Source organism: Hippocampus bargibanti, linkage group LG16, assembly GCF_051943395.1.
Source record: "Hippocampus bargibanti isolate YZ-2025 linkage group LG16, ASM5194339v1, whole genome shotgun sequence".
Lineage (NCBI taxonomy): Eukaryota > Metazoa > Chordata > Actinopteri > Syngnathiformes > Syngnathidae > Hippocampus > Hippocampus bargibanti.
In genome coordinates, this window is record NC_142749.1 from 7,001,400 (window position 1) to 7,023,609 (window position 22,210).

The 22,210-nt window shown below is 40.5% G+C and overlaps 4 protein-coding genes across 4 annotated transcripts; 3 read left to right on the forward strand and 1 right to left on the reverse strand.

Annotated features, from left to right (window-relative positions):
* The first annotated feature begins 21 nt into the window (after window positions 1-21).
* Window positions 22-1,872, forward strand: LOC148886235 (polyubiquitin). The gene is made up of 2 exons (XM_089017681.1): window positions 22-179; window positions 719-1,872. Exons 1-2 carry the CDS (start codon window positions 74-76, stop codon window positions 1,870-1,872), a joined length of 1,260 nt encoding a protein of 419 aa, XP_088873807.1. The 5' UTR covers window positions 22-73.
* A 2,315-nt stretch (window positions 1,873-4,187) lies between these two features.
* On the reverse strand, window positions 4,188-6,545 carry LOC148886236 (polyubiquitin-C). The gene is made up of 2 exons (XM_089016879.1): window positions 6,416-6,545; window positions 4,188-5,914 (listed from the first exon to the last, which is right to left on the reverse strand). Exon 2 carries the CDS (start codon window positions 5,904-5,906, stop codon window positions 4,305-4,307), a length of 1,602 nt encoding a protein of 533 aa, XP_088873005.1. The 5' UTR covers window positions 5,907-5,914; window positions 6,416-6,545; the 3' UTR covers window positions 4,188-4,304.
* A 141-nt stretch (window positions 6,546-6,686) lies between these two features.
* LOC148886237 (P2X purinoceptor 5-like) lies at window positions 6,687-22,116 on the forward strand. Its single transcript, XM_089016880.1, has 12 exons — window positions 6,687-8,538; window positions 9,062-9,212; window positions 9,428-9,499; window positions 11,266-11,341; window positions 12,875-12,959; window positions 13,073-13,153; window positions 19,360-19,501; window positions 19,709-19,842; window positions 19,909-20,002; window positions 20,091-20,156; window positions 20,246-20,334; window positions 21,153-22,116. Exons 1-12 carry the CDS (start codon window positions 8,408-8,410, stop codon window positions 21,406-21,408), a joined length of 1,377 nt encoding a protein of 458 aa, XP_088873006.1. The 5' UTR covers window positions 6,687-8,407; the 3' UTR covers window positions 21,409-22,116.
* Window positions 16,327-17,188, forward strand: LOC148886238 (P2X purinoceptor 5-like). The gene is made up of 5 exons (XM_089017667.1): window positions 16,327-16,351; window positions 16,559-16,692; window positions 16,759-16,852; window positions 16,941-17,006; window positions 17,096-17,188. Exons 1-5 carry the CDS (start codon window positions 16,340-16,342, stop codon window positions 17,186-17,188), a joined length of 399 nt encoding a protein of 132 aa, XP_088873793.1. The 5' UTR covers window positions 16,327-16,339.
* Window positions 22,117-22,210: the final 94 nt, after the last annotated feature.

Here is a 22,210-nt window from a genome sequence, read left to right on the forward strand (position 1 = left end):
AAAAAAAAGTGACATGCAATGTGCCGGAAAATGGGGACGGGGGACCATTTTTTAGTGCGGATGGATATCTTCAATGACGTGGCAAGCGCTCCAATATGTAAACGGTTTGAGAGTCAGCGTCACAGAACTTGAGTGGAAGACGGTGCAAGCTGATCGAGATATTAGACTCACGTCAAATCGTAAGTTTAAAAATATAGATACATAAACATGTATGTGTGTATCTACATTGTTAGATCTGTCAAGTCATTTTTTTCATAAAATTTTATTTTGTTGTATCTTTTGGAGGGTGTAAAGTTAGCTGTTGATTTTTAATGGCGACGCGTTTGAAAAAACGCTTCTTGAGACGGGTATGTTCTCAGTTTTTACAAACTATTGTATCAGCATCCTTTTGTTACATTACATCATTGTAGATTTTTTTTAAGGTTTAACGCAATAAGTAGATGTTGGCAATCGCAGTGACTCGACATTTTCAATGGTGGCTTCCTTTATGTGCGCGACAAAGACTCCCTTTTGTTCAACCAAACTCAAAATGGCGCTGTCGAATGGAGTGTTATGGGATGATTTTTCTTCCCTCGACTCAATCACATCCAGTTGGTAGTTATAACTAAATTACATAAATTTCATATATACACAATAGATTCAATGTTTTAATTAATATTGAATTTGAGTTTTGAATGTTTTAAACCATGATTTTTAATTGATTACATTTTTTCATTAGGTGTAAAGATGCAGATCTTTGTGAAGACCCTCACTGGTAAGACCATCACCCTTGAGGTTGAGCCCAGTGACACCATTGAGAATGTCAAAGCCAAAATCCAGGACAAGGAAGGCATTCCCCCAGACCAGCAGAGGTTAATCTTTGCTGGTAAGCAGCTGGAAGATGGCCGCACCCTCTCAGACTACAACATCCAGAAGGAGTCCACCCTCCATCTTGTCTTGCGTCTGCGAGGTGGCATGCAGATCTTTGTGAAGACCCTCACTGGCAAGACCATCACCCTCGAGGTTGAGCCCAGTGACACCATTGAGAATGTCAAGGCCAAAATTCAGGATAAAGAAGGCATTCCACCTGACCAGCAGAGGTTGATCTTTGCTGGCAAACAGCTGGAAGATGGCCGCACCCTCTCCGACTACAACATCCAGAAAGAATCCACCCTCCATCTTGTCCTCCGTCTCAGGGGTGGCATGCAGATCTTCGTCAAGACCCTCACTGGCAAGACCATCACCCTCGAGGTTGAGCCCAGTGACACCATTGAGAATGTCAAGGCCAAAATCCAGGACAAGGAAGGCATTCCCCCAGACCAGCAGAGGTTGATCTTTGCTGGTAAGCAGCTGGAAGATGGCCGCACCCTCTCAGACTACAACATCCAGAAGGAGTCCACCCTCCATCTTGTCTTGCGTCTGCGAGGTGGCATGCAGATCTTTGTGAAGACCCTCACTGGCAAGACCATCACCCTCGAGGTTGAGCCCAGTGACACCATTGAGAATGTTAAGGCTAAAATTCAAGATAAAGAAGGCATTCCACCTGACCAGCAGAGGTTGATCTTTGCTGGTAAGCAGCTGGAAGATGGCCGCACCCTCTCAGACTACAACATCCAGAAAGAGTCCACCCTCCATCTTGTCTTGCGTCTGCGTGGTGGCATGCAGATCTTTGTGAAGACCCTCACTGGCAAGACCATCACCCTTGAGGTTGAGCCCAGTGACACCATTGAGAATGTCAAGGCCAAAATTCAGGATAAAGAAGGCATTCCCCCAGACCAGCAGAGATTGATCTTTGCTGGTAAGCAGCTGGAAGATGGCCGCACCCTCTCAGACTACAACATCCAGAAGGAGTCCACCCTCCATCTTGTCCTACGCCTGCGTGGTGGCCTGTAATCAACCGCAATTCAATATTCCTCAAGTAAATAAGCTGTTTACTTCACAGGCCTTTGCCATGATGACCAAATGTTCAGTGCATATAAATGGGATACATGATTAAAGTTATTATTCTGGTGTTTTGTATTGTTTCCTTCACATTTTGTATTTCGTTGTAAACCTTGCAAACGTCGCTCTGCATCCTTCTTCACCATAGTTAATGTTCCACGTCCGTACAGACATTTTGGGAGCAAATATCCCAGTTAAGCTCACATAGCATGTGAACAAATTTGGGCCTTCTTGGAGGTCAGGTGTCAATGTTTTGATTGCTGGACCAAAAGGAGTCCACCCTCTCTTGTCCTGCATCTCAGGGGTGACCAATATACTATTTCATGTTTATGGTAATGTTGCATATAGTACTAAGAATTTGGCATTTGTCATGACCATTCTAGCAGTAAATAATTAATTTGATCCATTTTAATTGTGAGTGCAAGTGTTTCAATGAAATTAAATTGAGATATTTAGCTTACTATTTAATATGCAAGACCTAGGCTACCCTTTCCATTGAGGAAATCTAAATTGTAATGAATCAAGGTAAGCTCAATGTTTTTGAGGGGGGAAAAAACCCCAAGTCACAACATGAAATTAAATTGTCATTCCTGATGCTGAAATGTTAGATGAACTGCAGCAAAAAAACTGACATTGTGGTTGTCGTACATTGAGGTGGGAGGCCACCACAAGTTTAAATTAGAGGCACTTGTGAAATGCACCGTCTCGCAAATTAAAATGAGTTCTTAAATTTGGATAACATTTTGAATAAAGCATTGAGGCAGAACATTTCACGATATATAATTAACTATTCACAAGTTGCAATAACATGGCCTGAAAACAAAATGAAAAGATGACTATTCTAGCAATTCAAATATTTAAATTGAGTCTTCTTTTCCTTTCGGCTTTTTCGCCACAGCAAATCAGTGTCCTCCATCTTTAGAGGTTCGATCCACATGTTCGTTTTGGCCAATCTTTTACGTCAGATGCCCTTCCTGACACAACCTATTTATCCGGGCTTGGGACCGGCACAAGAAGACATATATCCCTTTGTGGCTACAGAACAAGCAACTCGCTCAGTAGAAGTCTACCAAACACAAAATGGTAATCGGCACAGCAGCATTCAAAAAAGCAAAAACTATGCTCCCCATTTGATGAGTAAAAAGGGCAATTAACATTAGAAGTATAAACCATTAAAATGGTGATGATAAAGGGAAACCAGATCATGGAAAATTCTCAATTTATTTTTCTCTGAACGGCTCATCTGATAAAATGTAAAAAAATGATCAATGATTGAAATAAATTGAGAGATTTCAGGGGAATTTAAAATGTGTTCCTGCAGAACATTGTGAAATATCAGAATCATCTTTATTGCAAAGTACTGTATGTAGAACACACAAGGAATTTAGTTGTATTAAACACAAGGAATTTGTCTCCGGTAGAACACGCTGCACGAGTATCATAAGAAAAATTGAGGCACTATACAGTTCTATTTGGGTTATTTAGAGAGTTAATGGCTTGGGGGAAGAAGCTGTAAGAACCAAATGAGATGTTTCACATAACCCAAGGGGGTAATTTGACACCCCACCTTCATGAGTTCACTACCTGTAGCAGTGGTGTTCAAATTTACAGCCCACCGTTTTAAACATCAGCTGTAAGAAAGTTTCTGACAGACCACAACTCTATTCTGGGTGCTTTTTTACAACAAATCTCACCAAGTCTGACAAACCACAAATTGTTTTATGTCGCACATGTGCAGATGTGCACAGAAACGTTTGAAATAGCTTATACCGTTTCAGAAGGTAAAAACGTTAGACCACATTTATTTGCTGTCAATTTTGGTTCTGAAATAAACAACACTTTAGTGTCATATACGTATTTCAGATTGGTTTTGATTTACTCCACTAGGGGTAGTCAGATCTATTCTACAGTAGTTGGATACAGGGTTGAGACCCCCCCACCCCTACAGCTCCTTCCAAAAAAGTATGCCTCATAGTAATGAAGTGATACGTTTGATGGCAGCTTCTCAGTACTGTACATCGATGTCTGGATGGTCAGCTTTCAGCATTCTCAATAAATTTGAGTTACAATGACATGGCTCTCACAATTCATTGATTTTGGTACACGCACCAATGTAAGAAAACATTCATCATTTGCTCACAAAATGGCTGTACAGATGTGGAACTTCAACTATATGGCAGAGAAGGATACCAAGCCTGGTCTGCTAGGTTTAATTAAATATGGCTGAAAAGGAAGGAAACAATAATAAAAATACTAAACACACTGAATAGCTTTAGTCATTTATTACAATTATGTGCACTGAACATTTGTTCATCATGGCAAATGCCAGTGAAGTTAAAAGCATTATATTTATTTGAGGATGAATAATATTGAATTATGATTGATTACAGGCCACCACGCAGACGCAGGACAAGATGGAGGGTGGACTCCTTCTGGATGTTGTAGTCTGAGAGGGTGCGGCCATCTTCTAGCTGCTTACCAGCAAAGATCAACCTCTGCTGGTCAGGTGGAATGCCTTCTTTATCCTGAATTTTGGCCTTGACATTCTCAATGGTGTCACTAGGCTCAACCTCAAGGGTGATGGTCTTGCCGGTGAGGGTCTTCACAAAGATCTGCATGCCACCACGCAGACGCAAGACAAGATGGAGGGTGGACTCTTTCTGGATGTTGTAGTCAGAGAGGGTGCGGCCATCTTCCAGCTGTTTGCCCGCAAAGATCAACCTCTGCTGGTCAGGTGGAATGCCTTCCTTGTCCTGGATTTTGGCTTTGACATTCTCAATGGTGTCACTGGGCTCAACCTCAAGGGTGATGGTCTTGCCAGTGAGGGTCTTCACAAAGATCTGCATGCCACCTCGCAGACGCAAGACAAGATGGAGGGTGGACTCTTTCTGGATGTTGTAGTCAGAGAGGGTGCGGCCATCTTCCAGCTGTTTGCCCGCAAAGATCAACCTCTGCTGGTCAGGTGGAATGCCTTCCTTGTCCTGGATTTTGGCTTTGACATTCTCAATGGTGTCACTGGGCTCAACCTCGAGGGTGATGGTCTTGCCAGTGAGGGTCTTCACAAAGATCTGCATGCCACCCCTGAGACGCAGGACAAGATGGAGGGTGGACTCCTTCTGGATGTTGTAGTCGGACAGGGTGCGGCCATCTTCCAACTGCTTACCAGCAAAGATCAACCTCTGCTGGTCTGGGGGAATGCCTTCCTTGTCCTGGATTTTGGCTTTGACATTCTCAATGGTGTCACTGGGCTCAACCTCGAGGGTGATGGTCTTGCCAGTGAGGGTCTTCACAAAGATCTGCATGCCACCCCTGAGACGCAGGACAAGATGGAGGGTGGACTCCTTCTGGATGTTGTAGTCGGACAGGGTGCGGCCATCTTCCAACTGCTTACCAGCAAAGATCAACCTCTGCTGGTCAGGTGGAATGCCTTCCTTGTCCTGGATTTTGGCTTTGACATTCTCAATGGTGTCACTGGGCTCAACCTCAAGGGTGATGGTCTTGCCAGTGAGGGTCTTCACAAAGATCTGCATGCCACCTCGCAGACGCAAGACAAGATGGAGGGTGGACTCTTTCTGGATGTTGTAGTCAGAGAGGGTGCGGCCATCTTCCAGCTGCTTACCAGCAAAGATCAACCTCTGCTGGTCTGGGGGAATGCCTTCTTTATCCTGAATTTTGGCCTTGACATTCTCAATGGTGTCACTGGGCTCAACCTCAAGGGTGATGGTCTTGCCAGTGAGGGTCTTGACGAAGATCTGCATGCCACCCCTGAGACGTAGGACAAGATGGAGGGTGGACTCTTTCTGAATGTTGTAGTCTGACAGGGTGCGGCCATCTTCCAGCTGCTTACCAGCAAAGATCAACCTCTGCTGGTCTGGGGGAATGCCTTCTTTATCCTGAATTTTGGCCTTGACATTCTCAATTGTGTCACTGGGCTCAACCTCAAGGGTGATGGTCTTGCCAGTGAGGGTCTTCACAAAGATCTGCATGTTTACACCTAAGATAAATATGTCAACTATGTTAGAGTACCGGTACACTCAAATCTGTACTGAAAAGTATATGTGGATTATTCATTAGCTGTAAACATTTACTCTGCAGTCGTTGATTATATAATTTCACACAAAACGTCATTACAAATTTATTGTAACAACCAAATGTTTGGTTGTCACCATTATCATTCCAGCCGACAGCGCCATTTTGAGACCTTGTTGACTGCGTTTGCTCAACTAACTGCCTCCCCATAATGGACGCTACTAGTGAAAATGTTGTCACTACCATTGTTCTAGAAAAACATTCTAACGCCAATGGTTACACAGTGGTTCGCTTATCCAAAGGGTACACCCAAGTGGCGTTAAATATTTTTTATGCGTCCACTAACACAAATGGCTATCAAATGCTCACGTACATCAGGTGAGCAAGGAATTACACAAATAAAAAAACCGAGAACATTCCGGCCACTGTTGGTGGAACAAAATGATTTGTCAAATGTGTTACTTACAATAAAATGACGATAGTTCAATTTTTGTCCGTTGCCTGATGTGGTTTGGAAGCCTTCGGTGATGGTTGTGAGGAGGTCGTGGCAAAATTCTTTATAAACCAGGGGCTTTTACGTCATTGACAATATCCATCCGCAGAAAAAAATAGTTCTTTCTTTGCCTGGCACACAGCTTGACAATTTTTTCCCTTTATTTCGTAGACACGAGTTACACTTAAAGTGCATTATGAGTATGTTTTTGCTGCGCTTATTAATATTATTACATGGAACTAAAGTCCTTCTTGCCGGGAATGCCTTAAACTAGCAACAGAAAGCTTCCCATTTGATTGGATGAATGGATCGTTAGTTTGACTTGCCATTGGCTGGTGACTTGAAAATAAACGTCGATCACCCTCGTCAATATTGAACGGAATATTCCTTTTATTAGTCTCTCACCGTTCTTTACATAACGCGCAAGTCTACACTGTATACTTTTAATTTTAAGCCTCACAAAACTGCAAAGCGCTCACCAAAATAGAAAATAAGTATCTATGTACAGTATTGGTTTGCAAAATGCAAAGTCCAGTCAATGCACACAATCAGATTCAAATGACATGTATCTCATCGTAATTGCTTGGCAAAATGATTTTGAGGAACAAACAGGTATTATGTTTTTTTATTGAGGAAAAAAATTGAGCTAAAGTTTCTGAATTGTGGCGTTGTCAATCGAAATGACTTGTCTCCATATTTGACCGATTGTCCGGTCGGCAAGTCGTGACACGGCATGCCGACTTCGCAGTGCAGAGATACCGTATTCAATACCCGCTCCGGCCTCCTTGTTTGGACTTTGCATGTTCTCGCTGGGCCTACGTCCGCTTTCTTTGGGTCTGCCTCCCACATTCCCAAAAAGATGATTGCACTAGAGTATAGTGCAATCAAATAATTAGAGTGTCTAGTGACTAGACACTCTAAATTGTCCCGAGGTGCGAATGTGAGCGGAGATGGTTGTTAATTTCTGTGTGCCTGTGGTCGGCTGGCAACCGGTTCAGGGTGCCCCCTTCCTTGTGTTCTAAGCCAGCTGGTATCTGCTTCAGGAACCCCTGAGACCCAAGTGAGGATAATTACAGCTTCAAGTAAGGAAAATGAATGAATGGATGGATGAATAACTCAAACTCCTATCCTCTTCTCAACTACAGCGACAAAGAAAAAAATAGTGTTGTCCTGAAACTGCGAGACAATCGCACGCCACCGTCACTAGATGGCACTGTGGTAAAAAAAAAACAAAAGTGAGAAGTCTGAAAGTACGCTCCTAAAACCGGCAACTTCGGGTTGCTGCTATATGGAGTCATCACACCTCCATCTCCTCCTTCTTTTCCTTTCGGCTTTTCCCTTCAAGGGGTCGCCACAGCAAATCAGTGTCCTCCATCACTAGAGGTTTGATCCGCATGTTTGTTTTGGCCAAGCTTTTACGTCGGATGCCCTTCCTGACACAACCCTCTGTATTTATCTGGGCTTGGGACTGGCACAAGAAGACATACGTCCCTTTGTGGCTACAGAACAAGCAAGCCGAAAGGAAAAGAAGATATATATATAAAACCAGTGAATACATATAATTTTTAATGTGCTACTTTTTCTATTCATGGAGAAATAAATGTAAACAACGTGAATACAGCGTAAAATTGTTCAGCTGTTGTTAAAGCGCTGTATAAATCAATATTAATTGTATTTTATTGTTGCCGCAATGAATCGACTCAGCATTAAAATGTATATCCTAAAACTATTTGTGTTCATTCAGACATACTTTTGTTTTTTTGTCCTCCCCAAAGAAAAAAATGGTGAAGTAAAGTTCAAAAGTCACCTTAAAAGCCTGTCGAATGGTTGAATGTGTCATATGCTCATGTTGTTGGAGGAGCATGCTGAGTGACAGTGGGTCTGACGAGTCAACCAGCTGAGGAAGGGACATGCACTGCCTGGTGTCGCTTCCTCACTCCCCCACTCCCTCACACGACCACCGAAATGGCCGGCTGGGGAACCTTCTTCTTTTCCCTCCTGAACTACAAGACGGAAAAGTATGTCATCGCAGAGAACAGGAAGATCGGAATACTGTTTCGAATCTACCAATTGGCCGTGCTGGGATACATAATCGGGTAAGGTGCAATCACGACTTGCCCCCCACCCCTCATCGTTTCTGTCTATGGGTGACTTTGCATGAACTAACCTTCCACAAAGTGATTCACAAAGTTAAAAATAGTTGTGCCTGTGCAAGTCGCTTGTGTTTGCTATGCTCCGTTAAAGTGGTCGAGCATGTACTGTATGTGTGTGATTAGTTTCTTATAAAGTCTCGGTAACACTTCAAGCTGAGCGAGAGTGATGTCATACCAGTGCATATAAGGAAACGATGCGAACGTGAAATCAAAAGCGTTGGTTCCACTCCAAACAGAAAATCCACATTGTCAATGAAGAGCTGATTAGAATGCTACAAACTAGAAAACGCTTATTTGAATGCAGTATATTTCCTCTGAATGGCTATAGTGACCTGTCCAGGGTGTTACCCCGGTTCCTGCTCCAGCTCATCCGCTCCCTAAAGAGGAAAAGGACTTGCAAAAGGACGGATGCTTGATCGATTGATTACACGGCAGCAGTTTGATCAAGTGTCGCCCCTTGCGTTAGGTGGGTGTTTGTGATGAAGAAGGGCTACCAGGAAAAAGAGGAAGCCATCCAGTCCTCCGTCATCACCAAGCTCAAAGGCGTCACTCTGACCAACAGCTCTGAGAGCGGCCTTCACCTGTGGAGTGCAGAGGACTATGTCATTCCACCAAATGTAGGCCCACCATATATTAAAACTTGCCTTGGCATCAAACCTTTTATCAATTGTAGCTTTGTCAAGTGGGATTATGATTTAAGCGGGTGGATGTTGTTAACAGCAGCATTTGCCTGATGAGATTTAACCGTATTGACCTTCTCTGGGGTGTGTAATTCATTTAACCTTTTTCCTCCATCATGACAATGACTCAAAGCCTAATTGTACTGTGGCAGGGGGAGCAGGTTTTCTTCGTGGTAACAAATTACATCGAGACCCCCAATCAGAGGCTGGGCTTCTGTGCTGAGGTGAGTGTACGCGGGACCTGATGCAATGTTTTTGAATGGCTCGTTACAGAATTGGAAGACAAATCAGAGAACAACAGTTTGAAAAAGAGACCATTTTTTTGATTCAGATAATGCAATGGATGCCAAGAAGGAATTCTTCCAGCTGTTGCATGCACCTTAAAGGACAACCAACAACTTCGGACAAGTTGTGTCCATAATTTATAAAACCACTTCAAATGACTTATACTGAGCGTATTTTACAAAGATTCCAGGGCATATTTCTGTATTTTACCTTTTAAGACTTGCGCTGAATATTCAGGAAGTCTCATTTTTGAGTTGGTGACGATACCTACCGTGACGTCACGTCTGGAACACCCCTAACCGAGAAAGCGACACGCAATGCAATTTGGGTACTTTGAAGTAGTTTTGGGACACTTTAAGTCATTTGTATTGGTGTTTTTCATTTGACTAAAAATATCAGCCTGTGTGTTTTGGGTATTTTAGATGCGATACAACGTTTTTCTGATATCAGTTAGGAAACAAAAAAAATGGTGTCGGTTGTCTCTTAAAAAGCATAAATTTTAGTGGTAATGGATGTAATAGGGCTTAGAATAACTGGGTTGCAGTACTAATATTAGCATTTTTGCACAAGTATGCTGTAAATGGTGTTAGCTGCAAGGCTAACTGGTTAGGAAACATGTTGCTACATGGTTAAAAATATGTTTTTATTGTTCTATAAGTGTAACTTGCTCAGCAAATGGGAGGGAATATAAAATAAAACCATTTAGGGGTTCCCATGAGCTATTTGAGAATTTACTATCTTTTCCGGTGTATACTCGAGTAAAAGGTGCACCCCCAATGACTGGTGTATTTTCAATTTTTTTCCATATATAAGGTGCACCTTCAATGAATGAAAAAGGTTTTCCAAATACAGTAAAGTCTCGTTATATCGATATTCTAGGGAGTCCGAAAAATATCGATATAACCGGGACTATCGATATATCCAACCCTGCGCGCATGTAATTTTCTCCGTGCGTGCATAGAAATAGTATCGTAATAAGCGGGACTATCGATATAACCGATATCGATATAACGAGACTTTACTGTATAATATATAAACATAGAAAGGTTTTCCAAACATAAGCACATTATAAGGCGCTACAGTCGAGGCTGGGGTTACGCACTACTTCTACTGGAGTAAATGGAGTCTATGGCTGCTGACAGAAGTTGCAAGACCGGTTGTGGCTCAATATTACTTCACATGGAAGGCGCACCTGCGTATAAGGCACAGGGTCATCTTTTGAAGAAAATCAAGGCTTTTCGGTGCGCCTTACACAACAGAAAATACGGTACTTTTAAATTTTTAAAAAGTGCCCTACTTCTACTGTGAGCTCTTATAAGACCATAACAAGTAGTATATTAGTAGTAGTTGTATATTTAATAAACACTATATATATAAACACTATATATATATATATATATATATATATATATATATATATATATATATATATATATATAAAAACACTATCTATATATATATAAACACTATCTATATATATATAAACACTATCTATATATACATAAACACTATATATATATATAGCTAGATTTTGTCTCAGGAAAACTATAATATACACAACACGTGCGTATTTCCATACATTGTACATAGATTATATAGAATTTCATTTAGGTGAGGAAAGAAAAGTGTCTTCCAATTCTTTCACGGCCAAAATATCATCCCTTGTGCATTTGGATTAACTTTACGTGTCATTTATGCATTACAGAGTTTCAAGGTACCAGATGGCCAATGCTTTAGTGATGATGACTGCAGCGAGGGGGAAACTGTCATAGCAGGGCATGGTGAGGAGGATTTATTGTCAATAGCATGTAAAAACACGTCTAGTGCGCCTTAAAAGGATGTGACCTTGTAACTGACGTTGAGAGCTGGAATCAAGCCGGTTGGCCATTTACCACACGAGCTTCTGCTTCATGATCCGTTGGATTTTTTTTTTTTTTTGTATTTGACTGTTTATCTCGTACAGTAAATGGCTGAAAGTAAAGCAGTAACTGTGGCTTTCCACACGTGAGCGCATGACAGTACATTAACTCATTCACTCCCAGACATATGCAAAAATGTGTCCACACACAGTGCCAGGGTTTTAGTCATTGTCACTTGAATTCCAGGATTCACAGAATATTGAGTTTTAGGACTACATACACATGCAATAGAGTGCTAGAAAGAGTAACCATATTTTCTGGAATATAAGGCGCACCTTCAACGAATGACATATTTAAAAACCTTTTCCATACATAAGGTGCACCGCAATTTAAAGGGCACCTTCAATGAATGACATATTTTAAAGTTTTCCATACATAAAACACATCGGATTATGAGGTGCATGGTCATCTTTTGAAAAAAATCATTTCTTTTAGGTGTGCCTTATAGTGCGGAAAATACGGTAATTCCTAAATTATATGGGTGTAAAGTTATATGAGCCTGAAATGAGGGTGGCTGTCCAAAATACAATGCAAAACCTACATACAGTGAGACCTCAACTTACGAACTTAATTGGTTCCCAGACAGAGTGTGTAAGGCGAAAAGTGTGTATCTCAAAAAAAAATTCCCATAGGAAACCATTAAAATGGGAATAATCCGTTTCCGGGTTTCCATAAAATATACTTTTCAACTAAATAAGCCTTAAAACTACACACAACATACCTTATTCTATGTATAATAAATGTGCTATTGTATTGTAATGAAATAAATACATTGCATTGTATCATAAAGTGCTGTTCGGTCGTGTGCTTTCGCCGAAGATCACTCTGCCAGCCGCGGTGGGTGTGTATTATGAAAATAGTGCTTATTATAAGGTTTAATTTTCATAAATTTGACGTTTGTAAGACAAAAAGTTTGTAAGTTGAGGTGTTTGTAAATTGAGGTCTCACTGTATTAGTTTATATAGGGCTTTAACAACAGCCGAAGCTGAAACAAAGCAACAACAGGAAAAAACGGGAAATTCTACCCCCTTGTGGATAGGAAAAAACATTGCCAGAGGCCATGGGCACCAGCGCTTTACCGGCATCCAAGCATGAAAAAAACCCCGAATAAATTCCGGAATGGCACACCATGTCACATTTTCAATTCCCGAAGACATTTGTGAATGGCAGTGACTGAGTTAATTAGCCCTCTCTCACTCCCTTTCATTGAAGGATTAATCAACTGTAATCTAATCCACTCTTAAATAAATGTACCGCTTTTATTTCATTTTATTTGTCTGCCTGATCGGTCATCAGCACTTGACACTGTACCAATCTTGTTCCAATATGTCTCATTTCTCAATGATCTTTCTCTCTCACCACCGCATAGCAAAGAATCTTTGCTCTCTCCATCAGGAATTAAAACAGGCTTGTGTATAAACAGCACCGGCACCTGCGAGATTCATGCCTGGTGTCCCGTAGAATACAGCAAAAGACCCACGTGAGTGCCTCAAGACATTTTCAAACGATCTCTTATTATTTTAGCCGATCAAGTCCATAGGTAGCGACCAATCCTTTTCAACAACTGCTCCATTTCCTACATTCCCTTGCCAGAGCGCCATTACTGAGCGAAGCGGAAAACTTCACCATTTACATCAAGAACTTCATCAGGTTCCCAAAGTTTGAATTTTCCAAGTAAGTGTCCACAGGTGGTGAAGAGCGGTGGCGTGCTTCATATTTCAAGGCGTCATTCCATCGATCAGTAAGTGAGCTGAGAAACCTATGTAGCCCATGGATGTTTTAAATAACTTTAGGCTACAGGGAGCTTTCTATTAATACGGCCTGTGCATTACTCCACCTTCAATGAATGAAAAAGGTTTTCCAAATACAGTAAAGTCTCGTTAAATCGATATTCTAGGGAGTCCGAAAAATATCGATATAACCGGGACTATCGATATATCCGACCCTGCGCGCATGTAATTTTCTCCGTGCGTGCATAGAAATAGTATCGTAATAAGCGGGACTATCGATATAACCGATATCGATATAACGAGACTTTACTGTATAATATATAAACATAGAAAGGTTTTCCAAACATAAGGCACAGCACATTATAAGGCGCTACAGTCGAGGCTGGGGTTACGCACTACTTCTACTGGAGTAAATGGAGTCTATGGCTGCTGACAGTAGTTGCAAGACCGGTTGTGGCTCAATATTACTTCACATGTAAGGCGCACCTGCGCATAAGGCACAGGGTCATCTTTTGAAGAAAATCAAGGCTTTTCGGTGCGCCTTACACAACAGAAAATACGGTACTTTTAAATTTTTTAAAAGTGCCCTACTTCTACTGTGAGCTCTTATAAGACCATAACAAGTAGTATATTAGTAGTAGTTGTATATTTAATAAACACTATATATATAAATATATATATAAATATATATATATATATATATATATATATATATATATATATATATATATATATATATATATATATATATATAAACACTATCTATATATATATAAACACTATCTATATATACATAAACACTATATATATATATAGCTAGATTTTGTCTCAGGAAAACTATAATATACACAACACGTGCGTATTTCCATACATTGTACATAGATTATATAGAATTTCATTTAGGTGAGGAAAGAAAAGTGTCTTCCAATTCTTTCACGGCCAAAATATCATCCCTTGTGCATTTGGATTAACTTTACGTGTCATTTATGCATTACAGAGTTTCAAGGTACCAGATGGCCAATGCTTTAGTGATGATGACTGCAGCGAGGGGGAAACTGTCATAGCAGGGCATGGTGAGGAGGATTTATTGTCAATAGCATGTAAAAACACGTCTAGTGCGCCTTAAAAGGATGTGACCTTGTAACTGACGTTGAGAGCTGGAATCAAGCCGGTTGGCCATTTACCACACGAGCTTCTGCTTCATGATCCGTTGGATTTTTTTTTTTTTTTTTTTTTGTATTTGACTGTTTATCTCGTACAGTAAATGGCTGAAAGTAAAGCAGTAACTGTGGCTTTCCACACGTGAGCGCATGACAGTACATTAACTCATTCACTCCCAGACATATGCAAAAATGTGTCCACACACAGTGCCAGGGTTTTAGTCATTGTCACTTGAATTCCAGGATTCACAGAATATTGAGTTTTAGGACTACATACACATGCAATAGAGTGCTAGAAAGAGTAACCATATTTTCTGGAATATAAGGCGCACCTTCAACGAATGACATATTTAAAAACCTTTTCCATACATAAGGTGCACCGCAATTTAAAGGGCACCTTCAATGAATGACATATTTTAAAGTTTTCCATACATAAAACACATCGGATTATGAGGTGCATGGTCATCTTTTGAAAAAAATCATTTCTTTTAGGTGTGCCTTATAGTGCGGAAAATACGGTAATTCCTAAATTAAATGGGTGTAAAGTTATATGAGCTTGAAATGAGGGTGGCTGTCCAAAATACAATGCAAAACCTACATACAGTGAGACCTCAACTTACGAACTTAATTGGTTCCCAGACAGAGTGTGTAAGGCGAAAAGTGTGTATCTCAAAAAAAAATTCCCATAGGAAACCATTAAAATGGGAATAATCCGTTTCCGGGTTTCCATAAAATATACTTTTCAACTAAATAAGCCTTAAAACTACACACAACATACCTTATTCTATGTATAATAAATGTGCTATTGTATTGTAATGAAAGAAATACACTGCATTGTATCATAAAGTGCTGTTCGGTCGTGTGCTTTCGCCGAAGATCACTCTGCCAGCCGCGGTGGGTGTGTATTATGAAAATAGTGCTTATTATAAGGTTTAATTTTCATAAATTTGACGTTTGTAAGACAAAAAGTTTGTAAGTTGAGGTGTTTGTAAATTGAGGTCTCACTGTATTAGTTTATATAGGGCTTTAACAACAGCCGAAGCTGAAACAAAGCGACAACAGGAAAAAACGGGAAATTCTACCCCCTTGTGGATAGGAAAAAACATTGCCAGAGGCCATGGGCACCAGCGCTTTACCGGCATCCAAGCATGAAAAAAACCCCGAATAAATTCCGGAATGGCACACCATGTCACATTTTCAATTCCCGAAGACATTTGTGAATGGCAGTGACTGAGTTAATTAGCCCTCTCTCACTCCCTTTCATTGAAGGATTAATCAACTGTAATCTAATCCACTCTTAAATAAATGTACCGCTTTTATTTCATTTTATTTGTCTGCCTGATCGGTCATCAGCACTTGACACTGTACCAATCTTGTTCCAATATGTCTCATTTCTCAATGATCTTTCTCTCTCACCACCGCATAGCAAAGAATCTTTGCTCTCTTCACTGAGACAGTGAAACAGTCATGCGAGATACCCTTGACAGGGAGTCTAACTGTGAACAGGTGTCACACGAAATGGGCTCCCCCCTTTTCACTTTCAAGCGTTGTGGACAGACGGCACTAGTCACGGCAATTATATTTACGTCAAGCACTCATTGAAACGAAGCACACGTCTTTCTTCGGCATACTGACACTCGCGGTCTTTTTTTGACCGGATGTTGGTGATATTAAGCTCCATTATTGAAATCCACACGCTCTCGTTATGTGTTTTGAATTACGGCACGCATGCCTACGAAATGCTCGCAACTGACTGACAGACATGCGGTACTGCTTATGTGCTGTCGAAGCTTTTTTAAAACTCACTCACTGCCAGACGTGCAAAAATGTGTCTACTCCAGTGCCAGGGTTTTTGTCATTGTCACTCAAATTCCAGGACCCACAGAATATTGAATTTTAGGACTACATAAACATTCAATGCAGCGTAAGAAACCCGAGACACTCTTCTTTTGGGAAACGACTTCCAGGACATGGCTGCAAAGGTACTCCAAGGCCATAATGTAATAACAAATACTCCTGCTTTCCTTTTTCCAAGAGAGTACACTGAACTATTCATGTGAAATTATGGGGCCATTGACAATCAAAATGTAGACTCTTGTTTTTATTGTTATAGTTTATAGCCGGTTTATGGCATTTGAGGAAAAGCAGAGAAAAAAAATGCCACCTACCATTTTCTGATCCCCCTTTAGGGTGGCTCTATTGGTATCTTAATTGAATGGAACTGTGATTTGGATAAGGACTACTCTCAGTGTAATCCACAGTACAGCTTCACCCGTTTGGACATAAACTTGAACAACTCTGTCACATCAGGATACAACTTCAGGTATGTCATTGATTTCAGTCATCCTCAGTTTTTTGCACTCATTCATCTCATGCCATTGCCCTCTAGATATGCCAGATACTTTAAGGATCAAAATGGGGAAACCTTTCGCACTTTATATAAAGTATATGGAATTCGTTTTGACATCATGATCAACGGCCAGGTAGTAGCTGTAATTGAAGAAATTTGAAACAAATAGGATTTCAGTAATAGTCACGGCACTAAACATTTGTTTTCTCTGCTCCTTGCAGGCAGGAAAATTCAACATTATTCCCACGATAATTGCCATTGGCTCAGGTGTTGCTCTTCTAGGAATAGTGAGTTATTTTCATGATATTGTTGCGAAGTTTTGAATTACACTGTCGCACGGTATGAAATAAAAGTGTACTGTATCTCATTCTTGTAGGGGGCCTTTGTATGCGATATGATCCTACTGTATATGATGAACACCAGCTCCTTCTATAGAAACAAGAAATTTGAGATCATCAATTTCAAGTAAGATTTATGTTTGCAGGCCTTTTCACAGTGTGGGGTAATTATGTTTTCGGCAAAGAAATTTACACAAAGTACGAGAATTGCCTTATCTCCGCACATCGTGTTGCTTTTCAGATTAACATATCGGGTGGAGTCACGATATAGTGTAGTGGTACACTTGCCTGACTTGTATGCGTGCGTTCTTGGATCGAAGTCAGCTGAAATAGGCTACAGCAATTCCAGCATCTCTCTTCTGGTTAAACTGTGTTAAAAATGGATGGACATACGATGTAATTCAGAAATTAAGAACCACTCTCATAAATGGGTTACTCACAAAAGATTCCACACCCAACTGTGATATAGTGACGCAGAAAAAAAGTACTCCCACATGTTTACAATGCATTTAAACGAATTAAAACATACCTTTCAAGATATTGTGTGGCACTCGTTCTAACTGCCACAGTTCTCCGAGTAAGAGACACAGCATACGCGACTCAAGCTATTTGCAGTGTGAAATTGATAATAAATAGCATTAAACGTAACACTTTGTATTTTTAACCACAAAAAAAAAATAAAAAAACAAACAAACCACACGACAGCTTAATGCCAACATATAAGGTGAAACTTTTCGCCATTGAAATGCCACGGTGTGTTCTCGTAATTATAAATCAGGCATGGGCAAACTACGGCCCGCGGGCCACATACGGCCCGTTAGGCTTTTCAATCCGGCCCGCCGAACTTGCCCAAATTATAGTACAAACAGTGTCTAAAACTCATGACAAAAAGCTAGCGAACAGGGCAGAAAACTGAAAAGTTGCCAGCCCCATTTTTCCCAACTTGAAGCAAAATGAGAGCAATCCCATTAAGAAACATTTTAACAAAGTATAAAGTTTTTTTTTTTTAATCAAGAATGCACCAACTACAAATGCTACTTTGCTTAATTTACGGCAAATGCGCATGGCTGCAAATTTTGCTACACTAGTCGATTTTCATTGTGGTGCATAATGCAACGTTTGCATTGATTCCTACGAGCCACTAAGCCCCTTTCATAAGTCTCACGTACACCTTACAGTGACGGTTTAATGTAAATTTACGTTTTGTAGCGTCACATATGTTGTTAGCTTCTTTTGAATCTTTTTTCTGGGCTGAGGTTCTGTGCATCTATTTTGGAAAATGACATGCAATTGCACAACTTTATAACGCTTGCGAAAGTCCGGAAGAAAGAAGCAGGCTTCTGATTGGCTGCCGTGCCGAGTATGCAAATTTCAACTGCAGGTAGCCTGTCAGTGTGCTCGGCGACGGTACACGTGTATTGTTTGCGCGTGACGGCGACGGCGTCAATGGAGAGTTTGTTGAGCGCGCGGTCAGGACAAACCATCTATGATTTGGCGGAATTTAACACAAGTAGGTATTATTGAGCTTGAATATTTCGTTGTGTAATATGTTTTGAATGTTGAAAGTGATTCCATTTTTCAATAAATGTTGATTTCTTTAACTTTGCCCCTTCAATGAAAACTTATTAAAAACAGACGCAATCTTGATAAATCAGAATCAGAATCAGAATACCTTTATTCGTCCCGCAATGGGGAAATCACAGTGCATATGTTATTTTAATCTATTTCCATTTCCTCCTCCAAGTATCTGCGAAATAGTATGTATCAGAAAAAAATAGTTAATTCCTAAATTATATAGGTGTGGAGTTATCTGAGCTTGAAATGAGGGTGGCTGTCCAAAATGCAATGCAATACATACATATCGGTCTATATGGGGCTTTAACAACAGCCGAAAAAAAGGGAAATTCTGCCCCCTTATGAAAAGGAAAAACATTGCCAGAGGCCATAGTCAGCGCTTTATCGGCACCCAAACAAGAAAAAGCAAAACCCTAGCAAATTTGGTAATGGCGCTCTATGTCATATTTTCAATTCTCAAATAAATTTGGGAATGGCAGTGAATGAATTAAGCTGGTGAAACTTCAGGTCCAAACCCTTCAGATTAATTATGACGATCTAAATACAACAAATATTCTGTGGAGCTGTTTAATATGATATCACAAAATGGCGCTTAAATCTATCATGTGGGTTCCGTTAGGTAAACAAAGACAGTATATCGATAACAAGCCCAGACCCTCCAGAAAAATGATGCACATTCCTTTTTACGAGGAGTCACAGTCGTTATGATCTGTCTTCGCTATCCTAGGTCCAACGTTCTTGACACCGCTGATGACAGCTACTTGAAACGATGCTCCTATGACCAAGTGGACAATCCTTACTGTCCCATCTTTCGCCTCGGAGAGCTAGTCAAATGGACGGGAAACGACTTCCAGGACATGGCTGCAAAGGTACTCCAAGGCCATAATGTAATAACAAATACTCCTGCTTTCCTTTTTCCAAGAGAGTACACTGAACTATTCATGTGAAATTATGGGGCCATTGACAATCAAAATGTAGACTCTTGTTTTTATTGTTATAGTTTATGGCCGGTTTATGGCATTTGAGGAAAAGCAGAGAAAAAAAATGCCACCTACCATTTTCTGATCCCCCTTTAGGGTGGCTCTATTGGTATCTTAATTGAATGGAACTGTGATTTGGATAAGGACTACTCTCAGTGTAATCCACAGTACAGCTTCACCCGTTTGGACATAAACTTGAACAACTCTGTCACATCAGGATACAACTTCAGGTATGTCATTGATTTCAGTCATCCTCAGTTTTTTGCACTCATTCATCTCATGCCATTGCCCTCTAGATATGCCAGATACTTTAAGGATCAAAATGGGGAAACCTTTCGCACTTTATATAAAGTATATGGAATTCGTTTTGACATCATGATCAACGGCCAGGTAGTAGCTGTAATTGAAGAAATTTGAAACAAATAGGATTTCAGTAATAGTCACGGCACTAAACATTTGTTTTCTCTGCTCCTTGCAGGCAGGAAAATTCAACATTATTCCCACGATAATTGCCATTGGCTCAGGTGTTGCTCTTCTAGGAATAGTGAGTTATTTTCATGATATTGTTGCTAAGTTTTGAATTACACTGTCGCACGGTATGAAATAAAAGTGTACTGTATCTCATTCTTGTAGGGGGCCTTTGTATGCGATATGATCCTACTGTATATGATGAACACCAGCTCCTTCTATAGAAACAAGAAATTTGAGATCATCAATTTCAAGTAAGATTTATGTTTGCAGGCCTTTTCACAGTGTGGGGTAATTATGTTTTCGGCAAAGAAATTTACACAAAGTACGAGAATTGCCTTATCTCCGCACATCGTGTTGCTTTTCAGATTAACATATCGGGTGGAGTCACGATATAGTGTAGTGGTACACTTGCCTGACTTGTATGCGTGCGTTCTTGGATCGAAGTCAGCTGAAATAGGCTACAGCAATTCCAGCATCTCTCTTCTGGTTAAACTGTGTTAAAAATGGATGGACATACAATGTAATTCAGAAATTAAGAACCACTCTCATAAATGGGTTACTCACAAAAGATTCCACACCCAACTGTGATATAGTGACGCAGAAAAAAAGTACTCCCACATGTTTACAATGCATTTAAACGAATTAAAACATACCTTTCAAGATATTGTGTGGCACTCGTTCTAACTGCCACAGTTCTCCAAGTAAGAGACACAGCATACGCGACTCAAGCTATTTGCAGTGTGAAATTGATAATAAATAGCATTAAACGTAACACTTTGTATTTTTAACCACAAAAAAAATAAATAAAAAAACAAACAAACCACACGACAGCTTAAAGCCAACATATAAGGTGAAACTTTTCGCCATTGAAATGCCACGGTGTGTTCTCGTAATTATAAATCTTCAAAATTGTCGCTGCTCTCCTCCCCTTGAAGTTCTCCGGCGCCCCCTAGTGGAGATGCACCACCCCACACCTTGCACATCGCTGACAAACTGGAGTAACTATGTAGTTTATCCTGCCTTCAAAGTTGTTGGCTCACCTCTCTCTCTCACTCACTGAATCTTTCAGGAAAGAACGGAACACAATCCGAGAGAAAAGGAATCGGGAAAGGGAACGGAAATCCAGGAAACTCGCTGCAGAAAATTCGGCTGGCAACTCCATAAAACAGACCGATGATATTGAAGCCATGGAGGTTCAAAACAAGACAACCGAGGACCAACGGGGTCCAACCATTCCACGTAACACCGGCCAGCGATACACATCCACCTTATGTCCACATGGTGCGGAAACAAGGCATCACATCACATTTGCTTCACAAAACTGACAATAGAAGCAACTGCAAGGCAAAAATTACCCGTGGCGATGGTCTCAAAAGGTGGAACCAAAAACTCTTAACTCACTTATCACTTTAGTGACATAGCTGCTGGCTTGTCACCTGCTCAGAGAGACCGCCTTGACAACTGCACCTGTGTAAAAGAAATACAGGAAGGAATGTTGCATTCGCCTGATGTAAAATGGAATCATGGACAGTACCATTAACATAGGACTCGTCTCAAGATTAATCTTGAGATTTTGTCAGATACCTTGGTGAAACTTTGCGAATTCCTTGCCATTGATTTACCCAATCGCTCCTTGACATTCGATTTGCATTACATTTTGGGTTTTCACAGTGCAGCCAGTCTCCTGATCTGTACAAATTGTCATTCAAGGTGTATTAACCCTCCTGTTATATTGTGGGTCAATTAAAATTAATTAGGAAAGAAAATAGAGTAAATTATCCTCTTTCATCCACAAACTTCAAGAGGGAATAAAACTACAATAAAAAAAACCACACCAGGGGTCAGTCCTGCCTCACTATCTGCTGTAAATACGAAAAACTTGGGGTAATAGACACTTCCCATTGTTGGATTGGATTTGCCTTTATTCGTCTCACAGTGGAGTGGAGTGGATTGTTGCGTGTATTTATGGTTTAATAAATATACCACTAACTATGATCCCCAAATGCTCACAAGATTCCAAACGCATCTTACATTTCCCCTGAAAATGAATGTCATCCATATCAGAAGGTGCCAACAGAGCAAAAATGCATGTATTCCGATTTCTTTCAAAGGTCTTAGTTTGTTGCA